The following is a 19599-nucleotide window of genomic DNA, read 5'->3' on the forward strand; positions in this document are numbered from 1 at the left end:
CAGTAAAGGGTTAATGGAGACAGTAGGAACTGTACTAATGGCTGTCAATATACCCAGAGCAAGGGAACATGTAAGGGCCTTCATTATCCCACTACAACATCTATTACCAGACGTTACTTTCTATAACATATCTACTTTTAACATATTTTCCTGTTACACATAAACCAATACATGTATATGTGACTACATATGTAATCCATATTGTCTCCGTGACACTAGGCAAGTAATGTCAACATGAAAACACAAAGGAAACTACAACTCCCAGCCTGCTCTGCTCCTTCATGATGTAATCAGGGAGCGACCAGGAAGCGGCAGGGAACATGACAGGAGAAGCAGTGTGAGCTGAGGAGGTGAGTGGAGCTGTACGAGCCTGTCATGTGTGACTGGAGCAGCGTGTAGCTCATCCTCTGTGACTATATATGATATGTACAAGTCTTCCCTGCATCATTCTCATCTAGCTGCTGGCTCTTTCATTTTGTCTTTGTACAGAACATCTCTTTTGATCTTTCTGAATTCACTTTCATGACAACCAGTCACTGTGCAGGTTTCATTCACCTGTACACTATAAATGAATGCTGAGTTCTGGCTGGTTGCTATAGGTGACAAGAGAAAACTTTTAATGTATTATCACATTATGGTTGTCCGCCTGATGGATAATTTTATAAACTGCTATATGTATATATAATAATAATAATAATTAATAATACATTTTATTTGTATAGCGCCAACATATTCCGCAGCGCTGTACAATTTGTAGGGTTCAGATACAGACTGATACATAACAAAGAACTTAATTTCACACAATGGGAATGAGGGCCCTGCTCGCAAGAGCTTACAATCTATGAGGTAGAGGGAGTGACACAAGAGGTAGCAGGGGCGGCATTGCTTATACAGTATTCAGACAATTCTGTAATAGAGGTGACTGTCATTACACAAATAATACTGTATGAGCCGTCACTAGTGGTGACCTTTAACATATGGATGGAGATTGAACAAATAAGTTAGGCTGGAAAGGCATCATATCAAGTGGGGTAATGTGGGAGCAGGGACAGAGGAGGGTTAAAATGTAGGGATTCTAATTGTAGTACGGAGGGGTTGACATTAGGAATTGTGATAGGCCTGTCTGAAAAGATGTGTGCGCTTGATGTGTGTGTGTGTGTGTGTGTGTGTGTGTGTGTGTGTGTGTGTGTGTAATGTGTCTATTGCTGCTGTCTGTCCCTTTGTTTTTGTGTTTATTTTGTTATGATGATCCACTATAGTCAGTGTATAACAAAGGCATAGTCTGTCTGTCAGTTTTTAGACTACATAAATAAATAAATATACATATAAATATATTTATAAAATATAAGTCTAATAATTCTTATTTACACAGTGTAGTTTTGTTTCTGGTATTTTGCGTTCTGGTTTTATCATGGTTGTTTCTTTGTTTTTGTTTTTTCCCCCCTCCTCTTTTCTCATTCCATATTGTTTAGAATAATCTCTCTTTCTTGTTGTCATGGTGTTTATATTACTTTAAAGGAATTGTTCAAGTTTAAGCCTGATGCCCCACGTTGTGGAAACGCAGATTTTGCTGCATTTTTTTTTACCCAAAGTCCAGAGTGAATTGAGCAGAAGGGAGAAGTATATATTTCCCATTCCTTTTATAGCCATTCTTGGCTTTGGCTCAAAAAAACAGTGAAATCTTCAACAACAAAAAAAAAAAAATCTGCATTTCCTCGGGCCGGGGCCACATATTATGAAAATGCTGCATTTTACAGTACCTTTAAAGTGGATGGAATTCTGACTGATCCCATGCACATATTGAAAACCATATGCAGCAGAAAAACTACATATTCAGAAACACTTGCACTTTCGAAAATTGCAGTATATCAATTATACCTTTGGAAATGCTGGTGTACAGTGGGTACGGAAAGTATTTAGACCCCTTTACATTTTTCACTCTTTCTTTCATTGCAACTATTTGCTAAAAATAAAAAAGTTCATTTTATTTCTCATTAATGTACACTCAGCATCCCATCTTGACAGAAAAAAAATGTAGATATGTTTGCAAACTTTTATAAAAAAAAAAATCACATGGTCATAAGTATTCATAGAGAGAGAACACTATTAGCGATGCTAAGACTAAGGGATTTTTAATCCCGAAACGCGTCTGCGGCTGTTTTATTTTTCACTATGTTTTTCCTATCTTTGCACACTGCTGATTTTAACCTGAATATGGATTAAAAGTTAAATTTTAAGAAGTCGGGCTGTGGATTCGCATTTTCTTCTAATTATTCACTACTTACCTCGACAAGTCCCGAGGTTGGAATCGCACACCCTGAAGAAACGTCTTGCTGATATGGTGAGTGATAACTGAGCTTTTTTCTAAAGAAATAAGTATTCATACCCTTTGCTCAGTATTGAGTATTTGCACCCTTTTGAGCTAGTACAGCCAGGAGTCTACTTGGGAATGATGCAACAAGTTTTTCACATCTGGATTTGGGGATCCTCTGCCATTCTTCCTTGCAGATCCTCTCCAGTTCCATCAGGTTGAATGGTAAACGTTGGTGGGCAGCCATTTTCTCTCCAGAGATGCTCAACTGGGTTCAGGTTAGGGCTCTGACTGGGCCAGTCAAGAATGGCCACAGAGTTGTTCCGAAGCCACTCCTTTGTAATTTTAGCTGTGTGCTTAGGATCATTGTCTTGTTGGAAGGTGAACCTATTATGGGAGCCTTCACACGGAGTAAACGCGCGTGCATTTTTGCAAAATACACGTGTAAATATAAGACTCCCATTGACTTCAATGATATTTCTTACACGTGTAAAAATATGCTTGTAAAAATACGCCTGTAAACTGTCATTGAAGTCAATGGGAGTCTTATTTTTACACGTGTATTTTTACACGTGTATTTTGCAAAAATACACGCGCGTTTACTCCGTGTGAAGGCTCCCTATCTCTGTACTTGACCACTTTCATCTTTCCTTCAATTGCAACCAGTCGTCCTGTCCCTGCAGCTGAAAAACACCCCCATAGCCTGATGCTGCCCCCACCATGTTTCACTGTTGGGATTGTATTGGGCAGGTGATGAGCAGTGCCTGGATTTCTCACCAAAAATGCCAAAAAGTTCAATCTTCATCTCATCAGACCAGAGAATCTTTTTTTTTCTCATAGTCTGGGAGTCCTTTATGTGTTTTTTGGCAAACTCTATGCGGGCTTTCATATTTCTTGCACTGAGCAGAGGCTTCCTTTGGGCCACTTTGCCATAAAGCCCCGACTGGTGGAGGGCTGCAATGAAACAAAGAGTGAAAAATTTAATGGGGTCTGAATACTTTCCATACCCACTGTATAATAGGGGCATAATTTGGTCTTTTCCCGCATCCTTTTTTTTTTCTGCCGCTCGCTCTTGCGAGCAGGGCCCTCAGTCCCATTGTGTAAAATGACTTTTGTTGTAATGTATCTTTTTGTCTGTATTTGAATCCTACAAATTGTACAGCACTGTGGAATATGTTGACGCTATATAAATAAAATTTATTATTCTGCCGCTCACTATGTGGGGATAAAGGGGTTTTCCAACTCCAAAGTGATTTTCCATACTAATCCACACAACATCTGCACCCCACCTAAATCTACCTCATAGATTGTAAGCTCTTGTGAGCAGTTTCATTGTGTGAATTTACTATTCCATTGTAATGTATTTTTGTTTGTACTTGAAACCCACAGTTTGTAAAGTGCTGTGGAATATGTTGGCACTATATAAGTAAAATGTATTTATTATTTTTAAAAATTGAGGGGAAAAAAAAGTGTTAAAGGGATCCTATCACTCAGACACAATTTTTTCTAGCTACCACATCAGAATAGCCTTAAGAAAGGCTATTCTTCTCCTACCTTTCGTGTCTTCTCCGCCCCACCATTCGCCTACAATCCTGGTTCTTGTCGGTATGCAAATTAGCTCTCTCGCAGCACTGGGGGTGGACCTCAGCGCTCAAACAGCACTGGGGGCTTCCCCAATGCTGCCAGAGAAGTCTCACCAGCGCCACCTCCATCTTCGTGAGCAGCGTCCTCTTCAGCCTCTTCTTCTGGCAGTGGCTTGTAACTTCTAGGCCTTGGGCAGAGCAGATTGCGCATACAATACTGTGCAAGCGGCCATTTTCTCGTGGACTTTGGGCATGCGCAGTCTGCTCTGCCCGAGGCCTAGAAGTCACAAGCCACCGCTGGAAGAAGAGGCTGAAGAGGACGCTGCTGACGAAGGTGGAGGCAGCGCTGGAGAGAGTTCTCTGGCAGCATTGGGGATGCCCCCAGTGCTGTTTGAGCGTGGTCTCAGTGGTCTCTGAATAAGTCCGTTTTTATTCATATGCTAATGAGCCTCCAGCCAACTCAGGAAGTTCCCAGCAGCCTTCTCTCTCCTATTATCTCCTATGTGTGTGAGGCAAACAGGAAGCTGAGTCATCATCATCATCATCAGTCTCTCATAGAAAACAACAGGGAGAGGTGTGCACGATGTATCATGCACCAGTCTAATTAGCATATGAATAAAAAGGGACTTATTCAGAAACCACTGAGGCAATCTACATACTAAAGGTAGGTGTGGAATAGACTTTCTAAAGGCAATGCAAGGATGGGATTAGTTAAAAATGACTTTTCCCAGTAATAGAGCCCCTTTAACCCTGGAAACCTTTGTTGCTCAGACACCGTTCCGCTAGCGGAAAAAAGAACGCTAGCGGTCTGCATAGACCTGTATTGTGAGGGAGCGGATTTTGAGGAGGATTCAGCGCCAAAATCCGCCCCCTCTTGCCCCGTGTGAACGAGCCCTTATTTTGCAACTATATATCGTGTAGATGCCATATTATTTAGGGTCCATTCACATAGAGTTTTTGGTGAGGATTTTGGCAAAGAAAAAATCTGCTTCAGGAATTAGGAAATGGTATTTTGAAGCGGTTTTTGGAGTGTTATTTCGGGCTTTTTTAGTTTTTGGACCTTGAAAAAAAATGCTAGCGTTTTTTCCGCACTTTTTTGCCAATTCCGCGCCCATATCTGCAGCGTGGATTTTCCGCCTCCCATTGACTGCGTTGGTTTTTACAGGCGGAATCCGCATGAAGGAAGCTTTTTTTCCACTAGCAGAAAAATTCCACGAGTGGAAAAATAAAGTGAGCGGAACCCATAAAACTCCAGGAGGCGTTTTTTCCACGTCAATTCTGACATGGATTCAGTGTCAAAATCAGCACCCAAAAATTCTGTGTGAATGGACCATTATGTGAGTTCTAGGGGAAGGTGAATGATTTGAATTTTTCATTATTTATTTAATATTTTCTTTTAAATTTTACTGTAATTATCGGAGCCCCTAAGGGGTATAATCAGTAATTCAATGTAATGCCAAAGACCAGCGATCCTCCCCAAAATGGCAGCACCCCTGTGCTACTGGGAAAATGGGGGCCCTGTTTGAGGGCATTAGTTCCAGATAATACTCCATATTTAAATACCTGATGTTCGCTGTAATAGTACTGTAGATGTCGTGAAGTGGGTTAAATAGACATGAACTGCTAGGGATTGGCTGGGCTCATAGCTGTATTTGTTAAACACTGAAGTTCCTGAGAGGGAGGACGTGTCCGCACTATGGGCTGGCCGAGGTATATTAGCAGCAGGAGGACAGCTACATGGAGGGATGTGGGGTCAAAAAACCGAACGGCGTTCTTTCCATTTCAAGCACTGCTTTATGCCCGTAAAGCATTTAAAGACCACATATGGGGGATTGCTGTGAAATTGTGTAACACATTATGGGAAGCTTTATCTCTTTTAACCCCTTGTGTAAATGAAAATATTAGCGCTAAAGCTATGTTTAATTGGAAGAAAGTGGTAGTAATAAATTCTTTTGATAAACCTGTTGGCTTATAATGCGTATTCTAGCCTATGATAATTTTTTTGAGAAGTGTAGTTTCCAAATTAGGGTCACTTTTTGGGGGGTTTCCACTGCTCTGAATTTTTAAAATGTGACATGGCACCTGAAGCGGATCACCGCAAAATCTGCCTTCTAAAAAGCTCATCCCATAGCAAATTGTTGTTATAAAAGTATTGGATCCATTTTCTTCCTTAACCCCCTGCAGACTGAGACATTTTAGACTATATAATTTTGGGGAAGGCTCTTTTCTGTTCCAGTATAACTGCGCCCAAATGCAGAAAGCAAGGTCAGTAAGGGCATAGATGGGTGAATTTGACATGGAAGAACTTAACAGCCACTCGGAGCCCTGACCTCAATCCCATCAAGCATCTCTGCTGTGAGACAGGCCTTCTGCCCAACATCTGCGTCTGACTTCACAAATACATTCCTGTATTGGACAACAATTTTCACTCACAAAAAAAAAGCTGTTTCAGCATGGGCCACATGGTGGCGCAGTGGTTAGCACTGCAGCCTTGCAGCGCTGGAGTCCTGATGTTCAAATCCCACGAAGGGCAAAAAACCATCTGCAAGGAGTTTGTATGTTCTCCGTGTTTGCATGGATTGCCATCCCATATTCCAAAAAAAAGACATATTGATAGGGAAGAATCTACATTGTGAGCTCTATGTAGGGCTCACAGTCTACATTAAGAAAAAAAAAAAAAAAGCTGTTTCAGAACTTTTGATGCTGTTTGGCTGCAAAGTTGGGACCAACTAATACCGTCATAGGGAAGTGCTGACCTGTACAGATGTGAATAAACGCTGCACAGAAAATTACTGCTTAGTGCATTGCAGTCCCAAGTTCTGCTGGTGTCACACTACTCTTACTCAGAACCTGCTCAATCCTTCCCTTTCCTTCTCAATTGTGAGCTGTCATCTGAGACCTCTGTGAGCTTCAGTCAGGATTCGTTTGAGAATTAGATTAGGGTGACACAGTGACTTTGGCTGCGACCAAAAACTGACATGTCATCCTGCAACTCTCTCAATCATGTTAGTGAATGGAGTTGCATTGTGACTCTAAGGATACTGTGACCAGTGGCGTAACTACCGTAGAGGCAGTGGAGGTGGCTGTCACAGGGCCCGGGCCATTAGGGGGCCCGGTGACAGCCGCTAACGCTGCATTTTTAATTTTTTTTTTTAAATAGGCTGTTACGGGCCCTATTCACTTGCCGTTCCTGGCTGGGGCTGGATCGGCAAGTGACACCGCGGGCCCCACAAACACTATCATTATACTCGGGGGGGGTCTTTGCAGACCCCCGAGTATAATGATCGGCGGACCGGGAGAGGTAAGGAAACCTAAAAAATACTGTTACTTACCTCTCCACGATCCTGCCAGGCCTCCGTCATTCGTCTCTGACGTCATTAAAGCAGGAGAAGAGCGGCGGCCAACAGCCTAGGAGCCGGGGGACAGGTAAGCAACTGTTTCTGTTTTTTTTATGTTTTTATTCCCCCGGGTCTCCGATTATTATACTCTGGAGTCTGAAAAGACCCCAGAGTATAATAATTGTTTATGGGTGTCCACAGTGGGACATAATACTGTATACAGGGGACACTATTGGGGATAATACTGTGTGCAGGGGACACTATTGGGGATAATACTGCGTGTGCAGGGGACACTATTGGGGATAATACTGTGTGCAGGGGCCACTATTGGGGATAATACTGTGTGTGCAGGGGACACTATTGGGGATAATACTGTGTGCAGGGGACACTATTGGGGATAATACTGTGTATGCAGGGGACACTATTGGGGATAATACTGTGTGTAGGGGCCACTATGGGGTATAATACTGTGTGCAGGGGACACTATGGGGGATAATACTGTGTGCAGGGACACTATGGGGGATAATACTGTGTGCAGGGGACACTATAGGGGATAATACTGTGTGCAGGTGACACTATGGGGGATAATACTGTGTGCAGGGACAACTAAGGGACATAATACTGTGTGCAGGGGCCACTAGTGGACATAATACTGTGTGCAGGGCTTACTAAGGGACACAATAGAGTGTGGAGGTCTGCCAGTGCTATTAATGAGTTAATAAATACACCCACATACCTTTACCTGGGTTTTGAGTGACTTCTGGGTGTCTCTGGATCTCCTTGTATCTACTGCATTTGTTTACATGCTTCAGCTTCTAATATGTAACTTCCACACTAACCCCTCTCACCTCACTGCTCCCCTCCCTTCTTAGTCTCCCTTCATTCTTTACTTCACCCCTAATTCGTCAGTCCCTCCCTCCCTCCTTCCTCACTCATTCCCTCCTTCCTCTCCCACCTTTCTTTACCTACTCAGCCCAATCCCTGACCCATATTATATACTTACGCTCTGTGCTTACTCCTATGAGACGGCTATTGATTCTGTCTGTGCGTGCTTTACCCCATTGCTGCTTTGTTCTCTGCAGCGATGACCCACATCTACTGTGCATGCGTGAATGCACAGCAGAGGTGAATTATGGGCAGCAGGGTGCACAGCGCATGGAAAAGAGTGTGCACAGACCGAATCAGTACAGGAGGAGGAGCCATCTTGCAGGAAAAAGCGTGAAGGGTAAGTATAATGGGGTGGATGATGGGGGAGTAGTAGTGACGATCCGTTTCCTGAAATGGGGAAACGGATCATCAATGGATAATCAGAAAATGTCCCTGTAGCGGTGGCATGACCTCCCTAGGGATACAGGTTATTGTACATTTTTGATTATGTTATTTAGAAAGTAGGAGGGGAGGGTGTTTAGATTAGTGTAGGGATTTCCAGTTATCCCAGACAACCCCTTTAATGTCAGTTTATCATAGAGGCGTGAAAGAAGTAAAGAGCATGATAAATGGAATTATAATTTTTTCCTGATAAAATACATTACAAAGTTTCTTTTATTCACTTCTACTATTGATATGTGCAAAGTTTGTTGAAAATGTAATGACAATTTACATTTCACAACGTTCCAGGTTACTAAGGATAATCTTTATTACACCTTTATATTTGCATGGCTTTATATATTTCAGAATACTGCTTTAGCTATATAGCCATTTTTAGCAACTTGTTTGCTAAATGTCTAAAGGTTCAGTGATTCATAAATCCAGTTTATTCCTCTTCTGCCATTGCTGTTTCCCCAAGCATAATTGGACTTTGTAAACTGAATAATAAATGGCTTGCTGCAGATAATGCAGCAGAAAGTAGGTTCTTCCCTAAGGCACTTTGGCTGATGAATGTATCTGCCTGCAATGTGTATATGTGTTTTTTTTATATTATGCTTTTAACTTGTATTATATTGCCACCTAGTGGGCATTCAGTTGTACTTTGCAATAGTTTGCTATCTTCAACAGAATTAGATTAAATAAGCCTTTTTTTTGGACTTTGCTCCTTATATAGCTACATTTGCACACAGTATGACTTGTGTAACCTGTTATACGTGTCGATACAGATGTACAATGTGTCAACCACATTCATTTCATGTGTTTGGATGACAAATTGCCTCATTGAATAATACCTTGCAAAGATTCTTGTCTTTAGTTGTTTAAAGTCTTAACAGCTATGATAAAATTAAGTTCCAGTCAAATCTCTGCTGGGATTTCTGTTATAGGAAGTGAAAAACAGAAATGACGGGATAGATCTGTCATATGACAGACACAAAAGGATCCCACTGGACCCCTATTTATTATTTTTTTCAGGAAAATGAAACCGAGAGGTTAAAAGGCATACCCTCATAGGTATCCAGTGTTTCGAGTCCCTATGGGACACAGGCAGAGAGTTTGCAGATGTATGTCTGACTTATCAGGATAAGGGATTGATCGTCTTCTAGGCGTCCCTCTACTAGTCTATACTCTAGCTTCCATCATCCACCTGCTCTGTTTTGGTAAAGCTGGCTGAGATGATATGTCAGGCTTTGGTGCTTCTAGCCTGGTCCTCTTCCTCACATTTTGGCTTAACAGAAGAGTGCATGGTGTATTGCCCAGACTGCCAAACTTCCGGTCAATGGAATGCACACCAGCATACTGACTTCGTCAAGAGGCGCAGCGCTGTGCAGGGTTGCATCTGGTTTTTGGCGTAAATTCTAGCATATAGCTGAAATATAAAAAAGTTACGTGTGTCAGAATATGGAAACTCCCAAGATTTTTTTTTCCCCAAAGGGTTTGTTTTTTAAAGGGGTTAAAACCTGCAAAAAAACCCCTATACATTTAGTATCCCCTGAATTTTACCGATCCATAGAATACAGGTGACATTTCATTTTGGTTGCACAGTAAATGCCGTAAAAACAAGCCTCGTAAGAAAGTTGCATTGATTAAATTTTTCTCCAATTCCACCCCATTCTGAATTTCCAGGTTTCCAGTACATTGTAATGGTAACATTTAGTGTTCTGTGCAAAGAACAGTTTGTCCTGCAAACATTAAGCCCTCATATGGCTCTGTGAACGGAAAAATAAAAAAGTTATGGGGTTTCTAAGGTGGAAAGTCAAAAATGAAAATATGCTTGCAGTGGGAAGGGGTTAAGAGAGTCGCTTTGTCACTTTGTTGGTTGATAAAGTTGGTTGTAATGGAGGCTTCTAATGGTACCTCAATGCAGAATATCGCCTTTGTATGCTTCCAAAGGATACTTCACCACTGGATTTCACAGGAATCAGTATCTTTATTAGAACCATAGTATAAGAAAAATTAATAATTTCTTGCACAAATTAATATTTGTGTTTGTTGAGGAGATTAGTTTTGACACTAAACCAATCTTTATTAAGATACATGTAACTTATTTTCAGGCTCATTCACTTTCTTTAGACTTTTTTTCTTATATGAATGCAGTTGACACAGACAACTAGGGGCATAACAAATGACACGAGCATTATTTACCATGCATTCAGTGTGAATGTCACGTTTTCACTATATTGGATACTTAACCAATAGTTTTCTGTTTGTGATCTAAATATTGCCATCACCTCAGACAGTTGTCTGCATAAAGAAAGTTCAGCTAATTTTTCCCAATAAACTTGAATACTTAGCTTGGTAGGACAAGTATATTATTGCATTCAAGGTAGTTGTGGGGCCCAGATATGTGTGTTGAGTGGGACTGATTTATCTTTCAGGGGAAGCAGGTTAAATCCAACCTGTATATTTCTTGTTTCTCACTGTGGGCGTTGCGGAGGCAGACAATTGTGAGAAGGTGACAGGCAGGGTGCTGGAGTCCTGATATATCAGCCCCACATTCCTGATTTATGTGTGGTCCAGGGTGGTTCATGAGTAGGCCTCAGCCCGGATGTGGGTCCTGGGCTCATTAGTGGCCCATAAAAGGCTGCTGAGCCTGCACTTCAGGGCAGATCTTGGAAGTGAGAGGAAGTGCCTGGGTCTGTCCTGACACACTGAGAGTCTGATGAGATTGTTTTTCTCTATTTTTGTTTACTTGTGTGGTTGGTAGTAAACCACGTGTACAGTTAGTACTTTAATGTTTAGTTAGTGCTCAGACGAGCAGGTTTTTGTTTGACACTCTTTTGCCAGAAGTTTAGAGCTAGTTCACACGTGAACAAAGGGGCGGATTTTGACAGCGGATTTCGCTTCAAAATCCGCCCCTTTACAATGGTGGTCTATGTAGACCACCGGGCTTTTTTTTTCCACTAGCGGCGGGCTGCCGCTAGCGGAGAAAAGAAAGGACATGCCCTTTCTTCAGGCGGAAGCCGCGCGGCTTCCGCCCCCGGCAGCTCCCTCCTATGTCGGCTCATTCATTTGAGCCGACAGCGGAGGGGAAAGCCGCGACCGCGATGGTCGTGTCAAAACCCGCACGGGCAGTTCACGTGGGAACTGACCCTAAGGCTGTATTTTATTTTGCTCCTTCTGTGCCTGAAGTGAAGGTTTATTTATTTTTGTTGTTTTTTCTAAATAAACCTGTTTGCTACAGATTTTGTGTTCCTCTTTCTGATTGGTTGGGTCCACATCATGGCTGCTACTGAGCTACCTCCCACACATAATATATGCACAAGAAGATAATTCAGCCACAATAAGGACATAAAGACTGGATTTCTGACAACTGCTAAACCATAGGAAGTTCCTGCAGTCAAGGTTGTATTCATTGGCAAGCGATCATGACAAGACTGTCACCATTTAGGCTATGTTCACATCTGTGTTGGAGTCTCGCAATGTCTTTTGAAAATACTTTGTTGTCTGATGGTTTCAGTTTAATATAATGGACACCTGACACATCCAATTATAGTCCATCGGTCACCATTGGTTTCTTCTATTTTAGTGAACTATGTGTCCAATGTTCTGGTCATCCAAGGAACCAGAATAATAGATACACTGATACATATGTGAACGTAGGTGGTTAGACAGAATCTTTAAAACTCTACAAATTGACTGCAAGTGTAAGCTCCATTGCCACAGTTGTATAAAACCAAGCATCAGTATAAAACCGATTGGTGATCAGGTTGAAAAACCGGAGAAATTCGCTCATTTTTGGTGCATCTCTTGGCACAAACGTCTTTGCGTCAAAATAAGACTGTTGTCAAGACTTACGTCTTGTTTCTTTGATCTCGTGCTAATGTACTGTACAGTGCTGTACGTTGTATAGTCGCTGTGCTTGGTTTTGCAGCTGGGCACCATTCATTTGAATGGGACTGAAGTGGAAACAGGCCATGTGACCAATAAATGTGATGTTACTGGCCGTAAAGAAGAAGCTGTACTCTAATAAACATCGCTGCCACTTCAAACAGTAACCGGATATTGATATTGATGACCTATTCTGAGGCCCAAATACTACCGTAGATATTTAGTGTGCAGGACAAATTCTCATTCATAATGCTTCACTGACCAACATAATGTTCTAGCAAACTTTGAGTAGTTTGAATGTTGTGTTACATTTTCAGTGACAGAAGTCTCTACATTGTGCCAAAGGGTTTCATGCTCTTATGCTAGCTTCATGCTAGCATTGCATCTCCGTTATTTGGATCTATCTGGGCACCCGAACAATGGAGAGGCAGACCGCTAAGTTACATATGGAACACGGCTGATCCCGTTGACTATATCATGAGGTTCATCATTTTTAAACTGAAGCCAGCAAAGCAAAAAGTCCTCTGTGCAGAACTATTTCCTCTGCTCTTTCTCAGTGGAGTCTGCAATGGAGATAGATATGGGTAGAGGTGAAAGTTATGAGTGCCTTTTCCATGATGACTTAACATGCCTCTTTTCATGTCTTCATATTAGTACCAGAGGCATGTGTATTCTGATAATGTAAATCCCTTCTATAGGAACATGACCAAGCTCCTTGCTCATATACACAGACCGTAAGCTGGTTGCTAACATATGACAAGTATGTTTTCTCATGAGTGGCGGGCAATTGCTGCATCATGCCAAGTATGGATGTCAGTGTGCCTTTAAGTGTACCTGTGTGAGTGATCTTCACTGTTTCACTCATTGTATGACCCTATAACTGCTGACCGCCCTTTGATCATGGATCCATACCTTGTATGGCAGACAGCCCAGGGTCTACTGAGAGATGCCAGAGTTGTTTAATCCTATTGCAATACTTGGTTGTACTCTGAACAACTGCCTGTATACTATTAGGGCACAGGCGGGTGCCATACTGACACAGATATATATCTGCTAAGTTTACACTAGTGACGGCCATTCTGTTGTTCTTGTATATCAAAGGACCAGAATAGCAGATCACTACAACAGAGGTCACATTCGAAGACCCACGGACCCCATAAGCTGTAATGGGATCTATTGGGTGTCCATTCTTTAGATAAAACAAAGTCATATTTGCAGGACTTGTTTGTCCACCAATTTTGGACACACACTGCGACAAAGTCTCCAATGACTCTAACGCAGCCATACTGATCCCCTACCTCTGCTGTTCTGACACTTAGTAAGTGGCCTTGGCTTTCTACTTTCTTGTCTTCTTCTAGCACACAGGAAACGCCTGGTCAGCTAGTCACTGACTAAGGCAGGTCACTGCTATGACTAGCATTTGGCTGAGTTTTCATTTCCATCTTGTTCTGAGGAACAAGGAGGTAATGACTGACAAGAGATCCAGGCAGAGTTGGAATTGGAACGGCAATGGAAAACTGAGATGAGTAATACTTATTTTTACTTTTAACCCTATTTTTGAAATTATTCCTGCCAGACAACCCTTTCAATACATACCGTATTTTTCGGACTATAAGACGCACCCAGGTTTTAGAGGAGAAAAATAGGGAAAAAAAATTTTCAGGCAAAAAATGGTAAAATATTTAATATATGGGAGTTGTAGTTTTGGAACAGCTGCAAGGCCACATTGACAGGTGACCCTGCAGCTGTACGGGGATGTATAGGGCGTGGGGCCAGGTGTACTTTTTAGATATACCATTTTGGGAAATGTTTATTGCTTAGATCACCTTTTATTTAATTCAGAGGCAAAACAGAGAGAAAAACCCGGCAGTTTAACACTTTTGATTTTGACGTTCACTGTACATAAAAATATTAGTAGACCGGGCATTTTCAGACACAGGGATACCTAATGTGTATGTTTCACAGTAATGTTATACTTTTATATGTATTCTAGGGAAAGGAGGTGAACTTTTATTTATTTTATTTTTTATTATATTTTTTTTAAGTGTTTTTTTTTTTTTTTTTTTTTTTTTTTACTATTTTAATATCCCCCGCCTAGGGGGCTTGAACCTGCAATCATTTGATTGCAAGTCCCATAGACGGCAATACAAGTGTATTGCCGTCTATGGGAGATTCTATACATTACTATCGCGGAGGGTCATAGACCAGCCGCGATAGTAATATATAGCTATGACAGGCCTGGGAGCCTTCATTAGGCTCCCGGCTGTCATCGGAACAGGTCGGCTCCTGCGCCTCGCCGTGCAGGAGCCGGCCTGCATCACTAAAGGTATGGGGCCGGTGGGGACCGGCCCCGGGGCTAACTGACTGCCAGGACCTGCGGAGGAGGAGCGGATTTGCAGCATGGCCGCGCTACTGTCACCGTTGTTTTTCTTCAGCGGCAGTAGCGCGGCAATCTGCAGGCCCCGGCAGCTAAGACAGTCCCCGGCATCTGCTGTAATAGACCGGCGGATGCTGGGGAGTGTCTTAGCTGCCGGGGCCTGCAGTATTGTCATAATCCTGCCACTGAAGAAAACCAGTGGTGACAGTAGCGCGGCAATCTGCAGGCCCCGGCAGCTAAGACACTCCCCGGCATCCGCCGGTCTATTACAGCAGATGCCGGGGACTGTCTTAGCTGCCGGGGCCTGCAGATTGCCGCGATACTGCCGCTGAAGAAAACCAGCGGTGGCAGTAGCGCGGCCATGCTGCAAACCCACATTCAGACTATAAGACGCACCCTCATTTTCCGCCGAAATTTTGGGGAAAAAAAGTGCGTCTTATAGTCCGAAAAATACGGTATATATTATATATTCAAAGACAATTTTTTATTTTTGTAAATGTTTTAATATTACCCTAAATGCTTTTTTCTCTAACACTAGCATATTTTATGTTATATTTATTTAGAAAACTTCTAATGGGTATGTTCTTTCCAGTTTGTGGATAAACCAGAGGAAATATATGGTATTATACTAGACTGTTGTACAGCAAAAGATTGCTATTTCATGCCCTGATGATCTATGAGTTTTCTTCATCTGGGGTCATACATAATGAAATGGTTTTATAGCGGGTTACCGCAAGCAATTTATACAGGGATGACAGCACTGAATGTGATCTTCATAATCCCTGATGATAAATTGTGTAGATTGATGTTAAATATAGAAGTCAGACAGATAAGTCAAGGAGCAGGACTGAATTATGTAGGAGCAACTGAGGAATGTGTAAGAACCTGTAAAATCATATCCAAATCATTTACAGAATGTGTATGTCTCTTGAGATTTGCAGGACATTGTGCTTGTTTCCGCTTGCTTTCTTTCAATGGTGGCAATACCATGCATGGCCGTATAAGTCAAGTATGACCTGTGCGACCTCGCTGCATCTGTAAACTTAATGTTGGCTGTGAATGAATGTAAAGTGTTCTTCTTTATTGCTTTCGTCTTACGTCCGTGAGGTTTTATATTCTGTGTGTGTCAATGTTTTTGTTGTTTAGAGTAGCTCTTTGTAAATCATTTAGATGGCCATTGCCATAGAGAACCACATTTCCCTTATTGATTTCCACTCAGTGTGAAGTATCTCTACATGCTTACATTGTGCATTAGGAGGTATTACTTGTCTGTTAATCCCACAAGATTTAGTATCATTGTATGTATATAGTAGGAATTGTCACTAGGTGGCAGTAATGAGTTACAAATTCACTTGTATAATGATCATGAGTGGCTCTGCTCTAGTGTTGCACATTGTGAATTTCAGTCCAAATGTCATGCGATGTATGATATGACCATTTGAGAAAATATTAATGCTATGGAATAGATTAGTATCTACTCTGTACAGTATATCACAGCTGCTTGTCTTTTGCTGCTTCAAAATATTTGCTAGTTACTTTCATATTAAGAGGGTTTTGTGAAACCAGGCCATTCACTGTCGTTACTAATACTGGCCTCCGGCTGCTAATACAACTGAGCGGCATCCTGCGATTGCATTGTGGGGAGACTGATCAAGTGACCCCACCAATGTCAGAATGGTGGTGCCTGGTCCTATCCCAGGAAAAGATATGGAATGTCTGTTGGAGTGGATATGCTATTAATACTTCATTTCTTTGTTTAGAACTTTAGTATGTAGAAATCTATAAAGTGTACAATATATTTATTGTCTCCTTCTTTTTCAGGCAGTGGTGGCACACCGTTTTCTAGAGGATGCTACTGGTTTTTATTGTTGGCTTGATAGTTCATCTTATTTTCTTTGCATCTATTTTTGACATCTACTTTACTTCTCCATTGGTCCATGGCATGACACCACAGCACACGCTTCTCCCACCTCCTGCAAAACGACTCGTTCTATTTGTGGCTGATGGACTGAGAGCTGACACCTTCTTTGAATTGGATGAACATGGTCTTCCTAGAGCCCCATATCTTAGGTGAAGTAAACCCCACTAAAGTAAAATGCATTTGTTCTCATTTGACAGTAATTTTTACATAAAAAGAAAAACTACCACAAAACTCCACTCTTAAAGGGGTTTTCCCAATCTCCATCTTTCAGCAATTTGATTGCTGTCTCTTATTCTCAATTCCTGTATTCTTAAGCTGGTGAGCGGGCTGTGACTGTTCGATGGACAGGACACTTAAGTACCTTAGTAGATATAGACATTGTTTTTACCATGAGAGATTTATTATAATTAGAGATGAACGAACAGTGTTCGATCGAGTACATGTTCGATTGGATATCAGGCTGTTCAAGATGTTTGATTCAAGTCGAACACCAGGTGGCAAACTCACTAAAAATTTGATTCCCCTCCCACCTTCCCTGGCACTTTTTTTGCACCAATAAGGGCTAGTTCACACGTGGGCAAAGGGGAGGTTTTTGACAGCGGAATTCGCTTCAAAAACCTCTCCTTTAACATGGTGGTCTATGTAGACCACTAGCTTTTTTTTTCCTCCTAGCGTTTTCCGCCTGAAGAAGCGACATGACCTTTCTTCAGGCGGAAAACGCCTGAAGAATTGCATAGAAGTGAATGGGAGGCGAAAACCGCGCGGTTTTTTTGCAAAAAACCGCGCGGTTTTCGCCTGCAGTTTCTATAGCACATATAGGAAAAAAAACCCTAGCGAAAACCGCTAGCGAAAACCGCGTCAAAAACCTCGTCAAAAACCGCGTGGAATGCAAAAAACAGCGTCAAAAAAACTCCTCGAGGTTTTTTACCTCGCACAAATAAGCTAGGCGGTTTTCACGTGTGAACTGACCCTAACTGCGCAGGGGTGGTGGGACAGGAACTACGACAACGGAGGCATTGAAAAAAATCGGAAAAAGTAATTGGCTGGCTAATTCAGATGACCTCCAATTTATACGAACAGTGGATTTAACATCCGGTTCATATGAGACTTTGAACTATGTGACTGTGAGACAGGGATAGATGTACTGGCAGGGTTAGCTAGGGATTACCTTTATTTAGGTGGGAATGTCACTCACACAGCTCTTTGAGGCTCTATCTGGTTGGGATCCCTGTCAGCTTGCGATATGCGCGAGCTGACTTTTTCCCATAGGAATGCATTGACCAGCGTTGATTGGCTGAATGCCATACAGAGTACAGCATTCGAACAATCAACACTGGTTCTGCCGGAGGCTCGTCTGTGAGGAGGCGGAGTCTAAGATCAGTCCAGAATGGAGACTGCTGTGGACCGATCTTAGACTCCGTCAGAACCAGCGTTGATTGGCTGAATGCTGTACTCTGTATGGCATTCGGCCAATCAACGATGGTCAATCCATTCCTATGCCGAGATGTAGCAGTGCTGGCCGTGCGCTCAGCACTGCTACACCGGAGATGAAGCAAAGCTGAGTGTGCACTGAACCCTGCTGTGCACTGAGCCCTGCTGCACACTCAGCTCTGCTGAGATGCAGCAGAGCTGAGTGTGCAGCAGGGTTCAGCGCACACTCTGCTCTGCTACATCTCTGATGCACACACAGTACACCCTGAACCCCACATTTCTTCCCCCCACACAGTACACCCTGAATTCCACATCTATCCCCCACACACACAGTACACCCTCCATCCCACATTTACCCCTCACACACAGTACAACCTGCACCACGCAGTACACCCTGAACCCTACATCTCCCCATAACACAAAGTCCACCCTGCATCCCACATTTCTCCTCCCTACACAGTCCACTCTGCATCTCACATCTCCCCAGCCAGTACCTTAGACCACACATCTCTCCATCTCTTCCTCCCTGCACGGGATACAAAGACACGCCTACCTAGTCACGTGACCGTCTGATGTCACAAGTTCCTTCTGATTACAGTAGTCAAGCTTTGCTCCAATCACCACCCACTCTTAACGCAGTTTTACAACCTTTTATCTGTTATAAGAGTGTTCGGTGATCGGGGGAAAGTTTAATAAACAAAACACTTCAGAGGCAGAGCGGGACATGCAGTAAGCCGCGCAGGACTGTGGGACAGGAGTTTAAAATCTGGAATATCCCGCGGAATGCCGGACGGTTGGGAGCTATGCATATACATTAGATAGTGTTCAGCAAACAGACTTGTATCTCCCAACTTTGCTATGCCATGCTATGAATATTTTTCAGTGAGGACAGGGAAGTAAGCTCATGCCTGACTCCATTAGCATCTTATCACCACTTATATTAGACTCGTATTGCATATGCTTATTATTGCTGAGTTGTTAATATGTATTCCCCTGCTTTATTTCAGAAACATAATTCAAACAAAGGGTAGCTGGGGAGTTTCTCATACTCGGGTTCCTACAGAATCTAGACCAGGACATGTTGCACTCATTGCTGGATTTTATGAAGATGTCAGTGCAGTTGCAAAAGGTATGTAAGGAGCGGATAATATTTTATATTATAATTCTGTACAATTTTTTTTTTCTTTCAGCTAGACCTCCACTTCAACTATAAACTAGTGCTAATGTTTGACATCCATATAAATCCATGTCACTCATGGCGACTAATCTATACTTCAGTTTTCTTTTGTTACATGAAAATTGAACTCTGGATGCTTTGTTAATAGATATTTTATTTTTGATATTAGGCCATTGTATGAGTCTGTAAACTTAGGTGTAAATTGTTTTTTATTGAATTTTATAAAAAAAAAAAATACAGGGAAAATGCACAGTACAGAATACAG

The 19599-nt window shown here is 42.1% G+C and overlaps 1 protein-coding gene across 1 annotated transcript in view; it reads left to right on the forward strand.

Moving 5' to 3' along the window:
* The first annotated feature begins 258 nt into the window (after positions 1-258).
* The window catches only part of PIGN (phosphatidylinositol glycan anchor biosynthesis class N), a 198091-nt gene continuing 178750 nt past the window's right edge, over positions 259-19599 (forward strand). The window contains exons 1-3 of the mRNA XM_075270921.1: positions 259-337; positions 16627-16875; positions 19165-19286. Coding sequence (XP_075127022.1) covers positions 16655-16875; positions 19165-19286 — 343 coding nt within the window. The 5' untranslated portion in view covers positions 259-337; positions 16627-16654. The remainder of the gene's footprint in view (positions 338-16626; positions 16876-19164; positions 19287-19599) is intronic.

This window comes from Leptodactylus fuscus, chromosome 4, assembly GCF_031893055.1.
Source record: "Leptodactylus fuscus isolate aLepFus1 chromosome 4, aLepFus1.hap2, whole genome shotgun sequence".
Classification (NCBI taxonomy): domain Eukaryota; kingdom Metazoa; phylum Chordata; class Amphibia; order Anura; family Leptodactylidae; genus Leptodactylus; species Leptodactylus fuscus.